Source organism: Theobroma cacao, chromosome 1 (genome assembly GCF_000208745.1).
Source record: "Theobroma cacao cultivar B97-61/B2 chromosome 1, Criollo_cocoa_genome_V2, whole genome shotgun sequence".
Classification (NCBI taxonomy): domain Eukaryota; kingdom Viridiplantae; phylum Streptophyta; class Magnoliopsida; order Malvales; family Malvaceae; genus Theobroma; species Theobroma cacao.
Genome location: NC_030850.1, coordinates 9647445 through 9660861, shown reverse-complemented (window position 1 = coordinate 9660861; position 13417 = coordinate 9647445). Strand labels below are relative to the sequence as shown.

Genomic DNA, 13417 nt, shown 5'->3' with positions numbered 1-13417 from the left:
AATTGGTATGTCGGTATAATTACAAGATCTTAATGCATATTTGCTCTAATTTTTTGGGATTTTTTTTTTACAAGATAGTTTAAAATGAGAGAAAGAATTTGAATCTTAAATATTAACTTTTTTTAAAAAATATATATATAAAATAATTACGATGTCAAAGTTTGAATTATTTTATTATTTTATTCAAAAGAACTTCTATAAACTTATAAAATCATTACTCAATTAATAACATGTCTCATCTTGAAACTTATCTTGCAAATCATGAGATAAAACAAATCCATGCAAAATTTAGGTTAAATCTCAAATTGCTTTATAGCCACCTTATTATGTTTGAGTACTCAACATTTGATCCTTACTCTTAATCTTTTAGGCAATGCTATTTTTGCTCCATTAATTATATATACAGTGTTAGATTTATTTTTAGAAATAGAGTTATAATTTCATACGTAAATTTTTGAATTGTAATTTAAGATGTTGGAGTTGGATATATGTTAAAAAATAATTATCACTGCATTAATTGAATGTATTAATAAGTAAGATAAAAATGTTAAAATAAAATAGAAAAAATATATTTTATGATTTCTTAATCGTGAAGTTATAGTTTCCAAATGTAGTGGTGCCTTTTGACCTTGGCCGCTAAAGTAACGCGAAGATTCATCCTTTTGCTTTAATTAGTGCTTTTGTAATGAAAGACAGGATGACCTAATCATTCCCTAAAAGAAATCATCTTTGAAATCAATATTTTAGTGAAAGAAAGTTAAAAAAAACCAATAATATTAGACAAAAAGCCCATCATTAAGTACTGCCTAACCACATGAACTATACGTTGTTTAATTTTTGGCATAAGCTATGAAAATGTAGGTTTTGAATATCTCCTTCTTTTATCCAATGTTCATCGTTTTTAATGGATTGTTGACTGCAAAAAAATGCATGATTCGAGAGTGGGGTTAAAGGGACCACGACCTTTGGCCTTTGCAGGGCTCACTTGCGGCTGCTCTTATGAACTTGTAGTAGGACCCTTGGCTCATGGAATTCTTGTTTTTCTATGCTTGTGTGAATTCATTTGAGTGCACCATTTTTCCAAGGCCCCATTGTGTCTTCTGACTTTGAAATCTCTTTCCCTAGTAAAAAGCTTTAGGCTTAAAACGTTGCCTGTTTTTTACTTCCTCAAGCGTACAAAATTAGTCAAAAGCAAAATGCCTAACCTTATTGAAAACAAATCTACACAAAGACATTATACTTTTAGCCTTATTAATTAGCGAAGAAATAATGACTCAGTGCAAAATTAACTCCCCAAGTTTATCAACAACATGGGCACATGGCGAAACATGGCTGGCCTTGCTAATTGTCTACTAAAGCACTTCAGCAGATGGTGTGGGGGAAAAAATGGCAACACCTTTTTAAATAATAATAAAGAGAAGAAGACAAGTGCTCCGAATTAAATGATAAGTTGGAATGTAAAAGGAAAAGATTGATTTATGAAGTGTGAAACTAAGGCAGGCTGCATTTTCTATACAGACAGGTTGGGTGATGTTATGACTTATTCCTGCAAGATGTTGGAAATATTTTGTTGCTAATTTAAAGTTAATAAATGCAGTGTCAGTGTCACGGGTTCAATGGTGAGGCCGAGATGGTAGCTTCTCCTAGGTACTTAAACTTTTCTTTCGTGATAAACTTGTTGTCATAAGGGCAAGGAGCACACATAAGCTGAAGACAAGTCATTAACCAAATAAATATAAAACCAATACTAACAAGTATAATAAGCAAGGGCACCAACCATGACTTTGTCTTGAAGGTCGTTGCAATTAACATTACATAGGTTAATTATAATTAAGTTAAAGATAAAAGTAATAAAGAGAACCCCTTATTAAGAAATATACATTTATAGCAAAAGTATGCCAAATTCAAATGAATTGACAAATGAAATTGCATAAAAATATAGTTCCTTTTGACAGTAAAAGATAAATAGTTTGTAACGATTGTCATTCATATAAATGAACAGCAAAAACGTGTAAGCCCATAGTTTATATAAAAAAAACCCAAAGGACTGTTCAATATAATGTAAACATCAAATTTCATGGCAAAGAAGATCTGCAAAATAAATAATATTTTAATTAATCTTAGTCAATGTATATAAGTACCCGTTGATTGGATTCATTTATAAGTTTTCAGTGCACGAAATAATTTATTAGTTATTATTTTAGCTTTTTAAAAAACTATGAGTTTTATAGTCAATAAAATCAGATCCCAAAAGAAAATACTCTATTCTATAGTCAATTTGATCATGCTTTTCATTGCATTGACTAATGACTAATGCCGTTTTGTTATCAAGAGTTTTTCAAACAAGCACACGTCTTATTATAATTTTATTTTACGAACTTTCTTTGAATGTGTATATATATATATATTATAAAAAAATTATTTTCAAAATCATTAATTAAGATAATATAAAAAATAAGAATTTTTCTCATAACGTGTATATATATTCAAATAGACATTTATTAAGTGTTGTAAAATGATATAAAATGAAAAATATGATTTTCATTAGTGACAGTTAATCAATTGTTAATTATAAAATATATTTAATTTAAAATAAAAATATAAAAATTTAATTGAATGTAAAAAATAAATATTTATTTAAAATTTTTTTAAATAATTCAAAAATCCTTTAAAATATTATGTCTTTAATATACTATATCATTAAAAAATTTGACCCTCTCTTTTTAACTATTCTAGTATGATATGTGTTAAAAAAAAAAAGTCGTTTATTTCCTTGTACAAGCCCTTGGTATGTGGAAGCATTTGAAAACCAGTGTGCATATATTTAATAATGTAATGGGAAATTCGATTAACATTCTAATCAAGTAACTTTATAGTCAAATGTATTATCAACAAAATCTCAATCTTTTTTTTAAAAAAATCAGAAGTCTGTTTGTTCATACCGTCCACTGTGTTGACTAACATCTTACCGTACCTTCCTTCCTTCCTTCCTTTAGCAAAATTTTTTAAAAAAAAAAAAAAAAAAAAAGCAAAAAATCATGCTGGAGGTGCATAACAAAATTATGAGGTTGCCCTCACGGTAACCTCATCACCCCTTTAAATCGCAAAAGAAGGACACCACACTCTACCCCTGTCCCTGATTCTCGGTCTGTCGGTGAGAATAGGTAAAAAGTGAAGGCCATATTCGTAATTCAACCCTAGAACGGAGCCCCATACTGAAAAACTCCCATGAAAATGGTTCACAGTCATACTCACACCACTCTGTTGTCTGTACTAATTATAATTGCAATCTATCAGTAGTATTTCCCGCGGCTTTGAACGCGGCTTCAGTTTTGGCTTTTTGCTTCTTAATCCTTTTTTTTTTAATTTTAATTTTTTTGCTCTTTCGAAAATCCAAAAAAGTTTTAATATTATTCAAAATCTTTTTTGGTTTTCGAAGCCTAACAATACAGGAATCAGCTCGTGACTTTTTCACTAGTTAGTACTACCAGATTGGTATAAATAATGCGGCCAATCCTTCTTTTTTGTTCCTTGATCAAATTTTGATCTTTTTTTCTATTGGGGTTTCCCTTCGTAAAAGTTTTAACTAAAATCTTCCTTCTTCTCGAGATTCCAATGCCAATCTTCGGCAATGATCGAGTGGATCTTGTTTGGTTAAATGGAAGTGAGGTCAAAGGGGAGAAAAGTGACGGAAAGTGAAGGAAAATAATGAAGTTCTACATATCAACAACAGGGATAAAGAGGGTTACAATATCGAACTCGACTGGAGGTGGAGGAGGAGGCAAGGGAGCGACGGTGGCACTTACGGGGGCTGCGGCGGCGCGTGGACGGCTATCGAGCCGGACAGTGTTGCCGGTGGTGTTGGTTTTGGGGATCGTTTTGCCTTTCCTTTTCGTTAGAATTGCCTTCTTGGTTCTTGAATCTGCTTCTTCTTCGTCTTGTTCTTCCCCTATCGGTAATTGCCTATTTTTTGCTTGCTCCAATTCGTTTTAACTGAATCTTACTATTTTTGGTTTGTATTTGGAACAAAAAAAAGTTCTTTATTTTTTGACGGAAGCCGTGCTATGGTGTTATACATTTGTTTCAATTCGTACTGTATTTAATGACTTTTAAAATGAATTTGTTAGTTTATGAAAAAGGGACCAATTGAGCTGCGTACATTTATTCACACTGCCTGGGCTATGTTTTTATTGTGACTCAGCTTGATTTTAATGGCATTTGCAGATTGTATAGGTTGGAGGCTTTTCAGTGGGGGTGACACATCTCAGGTTAGTATTAATATATAAATTATAAAACTTTTATTTGTTTACTAAATGGATTTTTATTTTCCGGATAATATTTTTATTTTTGACAAATAATAATAATACAGAAAAGAAAACAGTCATGCTAGGCTGTACCAGCAACTTGTCGTACTAGATTGCCACGTGTAGTATGGGGGGTGGGGGCAAGATTGTAATTGGGTGGGCTTTGTGGCTTCCGGTATTGGGGAACATTTTGTTGTCGTTGTCTGGGATAATACGGATCGACTTTTATCTTTTTTTTTTTTTATTATTTTTTCCTTTTTAGATTCCTTTCTGTCGGGTTGCCTTTCCCAACCAAACTCAGGTTTTAATTCCGTTCAGTTTTGGGATAAAATTCAAATGAAATTCATTTCGTTTGCAAAATCCTGGCAGATATCTGTCATGTTGATCCTGACACGTTACCTCGCCTTCTTATTTCGGTGTGCATACAAGTTGCTCACTACCCACTTTGCAATTTCAAAAATTACCCAATTTTCATTTTAAAAAGAAATTAAATTCATCTTTTTATTTATTTATTTTCTGTTCTTGAAAGGGTATTCAATTATTCATTTAACTTGCTTAACTGAGTGTGGATACGGTAAATAATCTTTCTTTCTTATGTAAGAGAGTATCAGGGTCTGGTGTAAGAAAAAGAAATGAAAAGTGTTTGAATTATGGTACTATTGTCCAAAAGTTTTCAACTTTCGAGTCTAAGAAAAATCAGGTCATCTGTTCATTATTTTAAAGTTTTTCTTCTTCTTGTACGCCTTCTGTGCCCACATTGCACATCGTAAAGCATGAGACAGTGGGGACATTGAGAAATATATATCTGTTATCATCCGAAATGAAAATATATTAAAAAGGGTGTAAACAAATGTGCAAATGGTGGGGGTATAGTCTTTATCTGTTAAATTTATTTTAAGGCATATTTCAACCGAATTTCTATGTATCCCGGGCACTCAAACCAAAAGATACTAGAAAAGAAGATAATATATCTACTCTGCAGCCTTTTTAAATCTAGGGCCTCTCATTGGATTTTAGATATATTTTGGAAAATCTATAATGGGGATGGCATTTCGATCAGGATAAGCGCATTCCATCAGTTGCTTTCTTCGACACGTGGCCAGTTGTCCTACCATCATATTATGTAGTCCACTTGTACGACAATGTTTCTGCTGTCAATGCTCTTTTTGATGCTTCCACTACGTTCTCAATGTAACCTACCAACAACTGTCCAACTTAGCGTGGAAGTAGTCAAAAAAATTCCTGACAACATCTCACTGCTGACATAACACATTGTCATCACCTTTAGTCATCGTATACGTCAACACGGTTTGGTGAAATCAACGCTTTGAAAGACTTGTCTAGTTGACCATATCTAATTGGGTTGCATGGTTTTTTTTTGTCATGATCATGCATGTACCATAAAGAAACTCAGAGAAGAACTGACAAGGGCACTAATGGAGTTGAAAGATGGCAACGGTGTTGAAGGGGGAATAGAGGGTTCACTGGACTCATTCGACCAGCTTGTGGAGGAGATGACTTCAAAACAACAAGACATCAAGGCCTTTGCTTTCAAGACAAAGGCAATGGTACATTACTTTCGCTCCATTTTTATCCTTGTCTTTATACGATACCTTTTACTATTACTTGCATTTACTTTTCTGCGCTTTTAGTCAGTAGTATCAACTTGTGTCCTTCACTGATGATGGGATAATTGTTTTTTTCTAAAGAAACTGTGGTCCAATTCTGCCAACCCAAATGGTTTGAAATGATAATTCATTTATTTTGTATAAAGATGTATGTAACTCAAACATTCTACGCAGTAATTTGAATTTTCATTGGCCTGATTTTATGTTTTTATTTTTAATTTAATGAATCAAAGCTAGGTTTATTTCACCCCCTACTTTTTATTTAAGGCCTTTTCACTCTCTACCTGTGAAAAATGTGTGAGGAATTTTTAAGATTCTTACGTTACCGAATATAGACTATAATCACTCACTACGTGGTTAAGTCTTATGTGACTTTAGTTGTAAATATCACAGTTTAAATGAAAATAGATAAAGGAAGAGGAAGTATTAGCTTTCTTCAAGAGAAAGGGGAATGAAAAATGGAAAATGTAGGCAATCAGAATTATTAGTTCTACTCCTTTAGAAAAGTGAAAGAAACCACTACTATAATGTGAGACCAAATCAGTGGTTCTCTTTAAGTTAATATCTGATATCATTTTGTTAGTAGATATGGTGTAGGCATTGTGACTTAAAATGGATGAAACTTGAAAGAGAGTATTGGGTGTGCTTAAAGATGGAGGGTTGTGCTTGGTTTGGATTTCGGATGTTTTAGGTGATTTTATCTTGACCTATGTCTTTTTTGGGTGTTTGTTCAAACATTAAGATGTCTTTTGTCATTGAAGATCAGATAACATTTTGGAGTTTCACCAAATATTCTTTCTCATTCATTTGGCAGAATTTTTGCTGATATGGTGAAATAAATTTCAGACATGCATTAGCCATTTCATATTTGAGTGTTGATGATGTATGAAAGTAGCTAAAGCATCTTTTCCATGAATTTATCATCAATGTTATTTTGATTAGGGCCATGTGAGGACCATCTCATTTGAACCTTAAAAAACACCAAATTGGTAAAAACTGAATGATGATGTTGCATTTTGTCCACTAGTAGCCAATGCTATTTAAGCAAATTGCTTTTGGTTTTTAGTGTTTTATGTTTCATATCTTTGTCCTTGTTTTGTTTTTATTTTTGTTTTTCTTTTGGAGAGCTATTTGGAGTTCCTGTGGATCAGTTTCAAGATATAAATGTTGTTATTTTCGGGCAAAGATCAAGGCAAGAACTTGATGCGACAAAATCAATATAGACAAATAATGAAGATTGAAACAACTTTCTGTAAATAGTTTGTCAACAATACCTAATTGTTTGAATATAGATAATTATTGTGTCTTATTCCCAGTACAGTAGTACTACCAAATCATCTTTTTCTCTTTAAAACCTGCATATTGACTGACTTCTACATATGAACTAGATACATAGTTTCTCCTAACAACTCTTCTCTAGCTTCTTTAGCCCAATGTGTTGCACCTGATGCTGCTGTTTCATTTCCTACGCAAGCTGGCAATATATACCGAATCATAGAATGGATGCACATGGTTGAGGATCCTTTTGATACTACTACCAGCTTTTCCTCTTCTCTAATTTAAACCAGCAATTTACTACACTCAATTATGGATTTGTATAAAAATAACTACAGACTATTTTTTATTCTTGAAGTAATGTTTATAGATTTCTCTGATCTAAGGGTGTTAAGTAACCTTTTCAACATGAATATTGCATTCTATTTCATAGTTAATGAATATAAAATTGCTTTGGGGGGTTATATATGGTTATATTTTTGGTTATGTTATATATGGAACATAATATTGCATACTAACCATATATATATATATATAAAATTTAATGTCAATTACTAATGCTTTTGATGGTTCTGATTTCTTGTGCATAAACATACTTGCTTTTCGTTAGCAGTTTGATTTGTTCTAAGATTCTCTGTATCTGTAAAGTTCATGTGTATCTTGCTAGCTTGTTAGAAATTGACAAGTATATTTCAATACTAGAAAGTTTGTATTATTTGGAAGCCTTTTCGTATTATTTCAACCAGCAAGTTGGATTTTCCCATTGTGCCAAATGGCTGAGTTCATGTTGGGTTTAAAAGGTTTCTAAAGGGTACTGATGATGAAACTTTTCTTTTTGGTATTAGTCAACAGTGTCAAAATTTACCATTATAAAAACTTACATTAGATTAACTTCTTCCATGGCATCAGATTGTTTTATTCTAACAATTTCTTATACTTGCTGTGGCTGTTTAGTTGCCTCTGTTGACTTTTGTCAACATGAGAAAGGTTGTACGACCACATGTTCTAAGGTGTTTGACCTGAAAGTGGATGACCTTTCAAGCAAGCCGCATTTATATTTTTGGTCCATGTACTTGTGTCTTGGAGTTCTGAAATAGCTGCAAACTTGCTTGATCCTATCTGTTGCTGGCAATCCATCAAAGATGATTGCATACAATTTTCCTTGAATCTTTCTATTAGTTTGAGATATTGTCTCAGCTTATTTTACTTTCCTGCATGGGCTAATATTATTAAGGATTTGAGTGAATGTGTTTACCAGTATGCCAATTTCTTTTTAAGTTTCTATTATACCATTAATTGTTTGTGTTTTTACTCATGAATTACCAGGGAATTTTGATTATTGGTGTCTAACAAGCATGTAGAAGAGAAAATAATAAAAGAAGCATACCTTCTATGAACACCTGCATTTATATTCAGTAAGAAGAGAGTGAAATTTTTTATATGGTGCCATGCAGCTAGACATATTTTTGTTTCATGCTTTGACTTTTTTTTGTCTCTTAACTGTTTTACCCTTAAATTTACATATTCTTGAGTTAAATTTAGTGGCTTCTGTTATACCTACTTCTCTGTGTTAAGTTGTTGAGTGGACACAAAATGCATCCTTGAGAAGCTTATAGACAATAATATATATATATATATATATTTTTGTACAACTATAGACAACAATATTAATGTAGGGAGAAAACTTAACGCTGGCTGAAGGTCTTATATAATCTTAGATTTCTTCCAGGTGCCTTCAGTGACATGCACATAAAGTAGGTACCAGTATGCAAGGGTAAAGTCACAGAACCTCATTGTATCATTGACATAATATCTTGAGGTTGCTTTGTAGATTATCTAGTGTGATCTGAAGTTATTAACATTGAAAATTTTATGTGTTTGTCTGGATTTGACTATGTTTTACATTATTTTGACTTTATTTTCCTCAAATTACATACTAAAGTTGCCCTTAGTGTGTTCCACTTTCTCTTATCTTAAAAGATGGAAAATAATAAATGATGAAATCATATATAAGAAAATCTTCACTTAAGAGAAAAAAACACAAAAAATTTAATATTCTAAAAACTTAGAAAACATTCTTCAGCTCCTACATCTTCTCCTTGTCATTTATTTTCAATTGTTTTTGACAAATATTAGCAGTCCCAAATTTTTGGGGAGAAAACCTTCTGGGAGTATTCCCTTGATGTATACTGGATAGAGCACTATGCTTGCCCAAAATTTTAAGTTGTCAAGTGATGGGCATGTATTTATATGTCAAGCCGTTTAGTCTTTTGTTATTTCCATCATGTATTCATGTGGGATAACGCTTGTATGTGAACATTAACTATCTCTCCTTCCATGTTTGATCTCTGAGCATTCAACACCATCATCCCTCTCCCTTGTGTAACCCCACTTCCGTACTATCCACTGCACTGAGAGTATAACTTCCACTCTTCTGCACTATTCACTATCTTGCTAAGAGTGCCAGATCAGACTACCTGAGTCGAGCCATTGGCATCAATTGGTCTTTAAGTGGTCTCCAAGGTATATATGAGCTGTGTTCTTATGCTTCAGTGAGCTCAAAGCTGGATTTTTCTTTCCAACAGGAAGTCACAGGTTTGCTGCACAAACTAACTATCTAAGACTGTTGTAACATGGCAAAGGAACATGGATGAGGTTCTCGCTTGAGGGTATATTCTGAAAGGAAGAATTGTCTCTTGTGCTTTGGCATTTTACTTTTTCTTCTGAAATATCAATTTGTTAGAAACAGTAGTGACTGCAATTTCTCCTTTTATTCCTCTGAATCATGATGGAGATGCCCAAGTGTTCATGATTTTTTGGACAAGCAATAAGCATTTATTTTATCTTATCAATATTGCTTTCTGGTTTGATGTTACTAACTAAACTGTATCTGTGGATGTGTTCACAGATTTTATGTGCTTATGCAGATGTATGAAATGAGTGCTTATGGTTACAATGAGTGGAAAGAACTGAAATGAGGGAATTGATGTCATTGATAAATTATATATTTTGAGTCATTTGTTTAAATGTAATTTACAATACTTATATCAGCTGTATCATATGAAGGGCTAGTCCTCTAATAAATCGAAGTATTTTCATTTTTCATTTCCAGCTATTAGGTATGGAGCAGAAGGTCCAGTCAGCCAAGAAGCGTGAGTTAATGTACTGGTATTTAGCTTCACGTGGTGTCCCGAAGAGCCTGCATTGCCTTTGCCTGAAACTGGCAGAAGAGTATGCTGTAAATGCAATAGCCCGCTCTCGTTTACCTTCACCTGAACATGTTTCTCGTCTCGCTGACACATCCTTTTACCACGTTGTGCTTCTGACCGATAATGTCCTGGCTGCCTCTGTTGTTATCTCTTCTACAGTTGAAAATGCAGCAAATCCTGAAAAATTGGTGTTTCACATAGTAACAGACAAGAAAACTTACACCCCGATGCATGCATGGTTTGCAATAAACTCTGTCGAATCAGCAGCAGTGGAAGTCAAGGGATTACATCAATATGATTGGTCTCAGGAGGTGAATGTCGGAGTTAAGCAGATGTTGGAAATTCATCGCTTGATTTGGAGTCATTACTACAACAATCTGGAAGAAGAAGACTTTGAATATGAAGGAGAGCATAAAAGTTGTTTGGAGGCTTTAAGCCCTAGCTGCCTCTCCCTTATGAATCATCTTCGCATTTATATCCCTGAAGTAATTACTCTAAAGTTTGCATTGAATTTTCTGATAAGTGTTATTTTGAACCTTAAATTTCAGTGGGCATTGATATGTTCTAACTTTCATGGGTTACACAGCTGTTTCCAGATCTCAACAAGATAGTATTCTTGGATGATGATGTTGTTGTACAACATGACATATCATCTCTGTGGACATTGGATCTCAGTGGGAAAGTTGTTGGTGCAGTTGTTGACTCATGGTGTGGAGACAACTGTTGTCCAGGAAGGAAATACAAGGACTACTTGAATTTCTCACAACCAATAATTTCATCCAACCTTGATCAAGATCGTTGTGCATGGCTTTCTGGAATGAATATCTTCGATCTTGAAGCATGGAGGAGGACCAACATCACAACATCTTATCATAAATGGTTGAAACTTGTAAGTAAATTGTCTGCAACTGATTCTGCTATTTTGGCAAATAATGTTTGCTTTAATGTCCATTTAATTTGCAACCATCACCTAATGATGTGGATAAGGAAAAGTATTAGTTTCTATCGGTGTTCATTTGATTGTGGAACTACTAAAAGCGTAAAATTAAGTGAAAGGAAACTGTAGGTATTGTTTAGTTTTGTTATTTACACGCTTCAATGTATAATGATATTTACTTATCCATTTTGAGACCTGCTGCTAGGCAGTGTGCCATGAAATGTTCCCTAGAAAGCATAGGACATTTTTCATAGTGCGTGGTACAAGGCGCATGATACTCTTGGAGTCTTAGTTTTATGTGTATTAGTTTAATTGCAGAACATTTGTATCCTTGACAAACCCCATATTTAAATGTAGCTGTGAGTCTCCTGGCGCTAGCTAATGAAAATTGAAAATCTATTTTTACTTTTTTTTTTTTGCTTTCATTGCTTCATAATGATCTTAGTTATAAAATTAATTCCTTTTTGTTGCTGCAATCCTATATTTTATCATTTTACAGAGTCTCAATTCTGGGTTGACGCTATGGCAACCGGGTGTGCTTCCACCAGCCTTACTTGCTTTTGAGGGTCATGTGCATCCTATTGATCCTTTATGGCATGTGGCTGGGTTAGGCTATCGATCCCCGTCTGCTCACGGAGAGATATTGGAGGCTGCTGCTGTTTTGCATTTCACTGGCCCTGCAAAGCCATGGCTTGAGATTGGGTCTCCGGAGGTACGAAGCCTTTGGAATAGACATGTAAATTTCTCAAACAGCTTTATTAGGAAATGTAGAATTTTGGGGTAGGAGGACGAAGTTCTCTCTCATCCACACTCATTCGGGAACCAAACCAGCGGTAACAGTATGGAAGCAGAGGGAAGAAGGTTTTGGCTTCAGTCTCTGCCCATACGGTGCATAGTACGACATTGGTAACTTTCATGTCCATAATACAAAATAGAGGAAGGTACTTCTTTATATACGATGTTGTAAGGTCGTCAACCTTAAGGATATATAATTGATTATATCAATGTAGCTTTTCAACAACATTGTAAATCACTTTAGTCAGTTAACTGAAATTACTTTATCTCATTAGTGAAACACACTTATTGTGTTCTTATTCCTGTCTCATATCATATTATTTCTTTATTTGATCAACAAAGGGTATTTTTTACCATAGAGCACGGATGTTTTTCTTCTCATTGAATATATCGTAGCGGTAAAAAAAAATTTATATCAAATTTTTAAAGAATGTATATCAATTAAATTAGGAGTATGAGAATTAAATATAGCAAAGATATTTTCATTTATATATTTTCAATTGGTATTAGGTTAAATGCACGTTTTAAAATTCAACATGGTATCTCCGAACGCATAAAGGAGAGTATTAAAATGATAAAAAAAATTCACATAAGTTAAATTAGAGGTATTTTGAAAACTTAAATATAATAAGAGTTTCTCCATTTATCACATTGGTTAAATGAGAGATATTTTGTAAATTTAAATATAATAAAAGTCTTTTCACTTATTATAAATTGATTTTAGATTAGATGTACCCCTTAAAAATTTAAGGTTATATATTATAGTCGGAGAGAATTGCATAGAATTGCATCAATAAGCCACGCTTAGTAGGAAAGAGTAATATATGTTTTTTCTTTATTAAAATACTTAAAAACGTTTGTACTTTTTCAAATTTCTCAAATAATTTTATATTCTTCATTTGCACCCAATTTTACCTCAAAGTAGTAGTATTTAGTTATGTTTAATTGAGTTATTTTTTATATAGAAACTTGATATCTTTGTTATATTAATATCTGTGTAGACTTTATTTCTGTTATGTCAATATTTACATGATATTATGCGATAAAGGTAAAACTCTATAAAATGCAAATGTTACATGCTGGGTAAACTAGTGTGGTATGTAATGTAAGTCTTGAGTTAATATAAATTTTCATATTTTTTCATGCGAATGTTGACATGGCAACAATAATGGTCCCATAAATGATGATGTGAAAAAATTAGTTCACTTTTAACAGTTTTCATCTAAATTAAGTTCTTAATCAAACAAAAAAAATATATTTTAATGGCTT

At 32.9% G+C, this 13417-nt stretch overlaps 1 protein-coding gene across 1 annotated transcript; it reads left to right on the top strand.

Moving 5' to 3' along the window:
* Nucleotides 3405-12447, top strand: LOC18612142 (probable galacturonosyltransferase 15). The gene is made up of 6 exons (XM_018128971.1): nucleotides 3405-3955; nucleotides 4225-4268; nucleotides 5711-5872; nucleotides 10320-10901; nucleotides 11003-11305; nucleotides 11853-12447. Exons 1-6 carry the CDS (start codon nucleotides 3709-3711, stop codon nucleotides 12135-12137), a joined length of 1623 nt encoding a protein of 540 aa, XP_017984460.1. The 5' UTR covers nucleotides 3405-3708; the 3' UTR covers nucleotides 12138-12447.

Coding starts and splice junctions, on each gene's coding strand:
- LOC18612142 (XM_018128971.1), top strand. CDS start 3,709: ATGAAGTTCTACATATCAACAACAGGGATAAAGAGGGTTACAATATCG. Junction 4,269..5,710: donor GTGGGGGTGACACATCTCAG/GTTAGTATTAAT, acceptor TGTACCATAAAG/AAACTCAGAGAAGAACTGAC. Junction 5,873..10,319: donor CTTTCAAGACAAAGGCAATG/GTACATTACTTT, acceptor TTTCATTTCCAG/CTATTAGGTATGGAGCAGAA.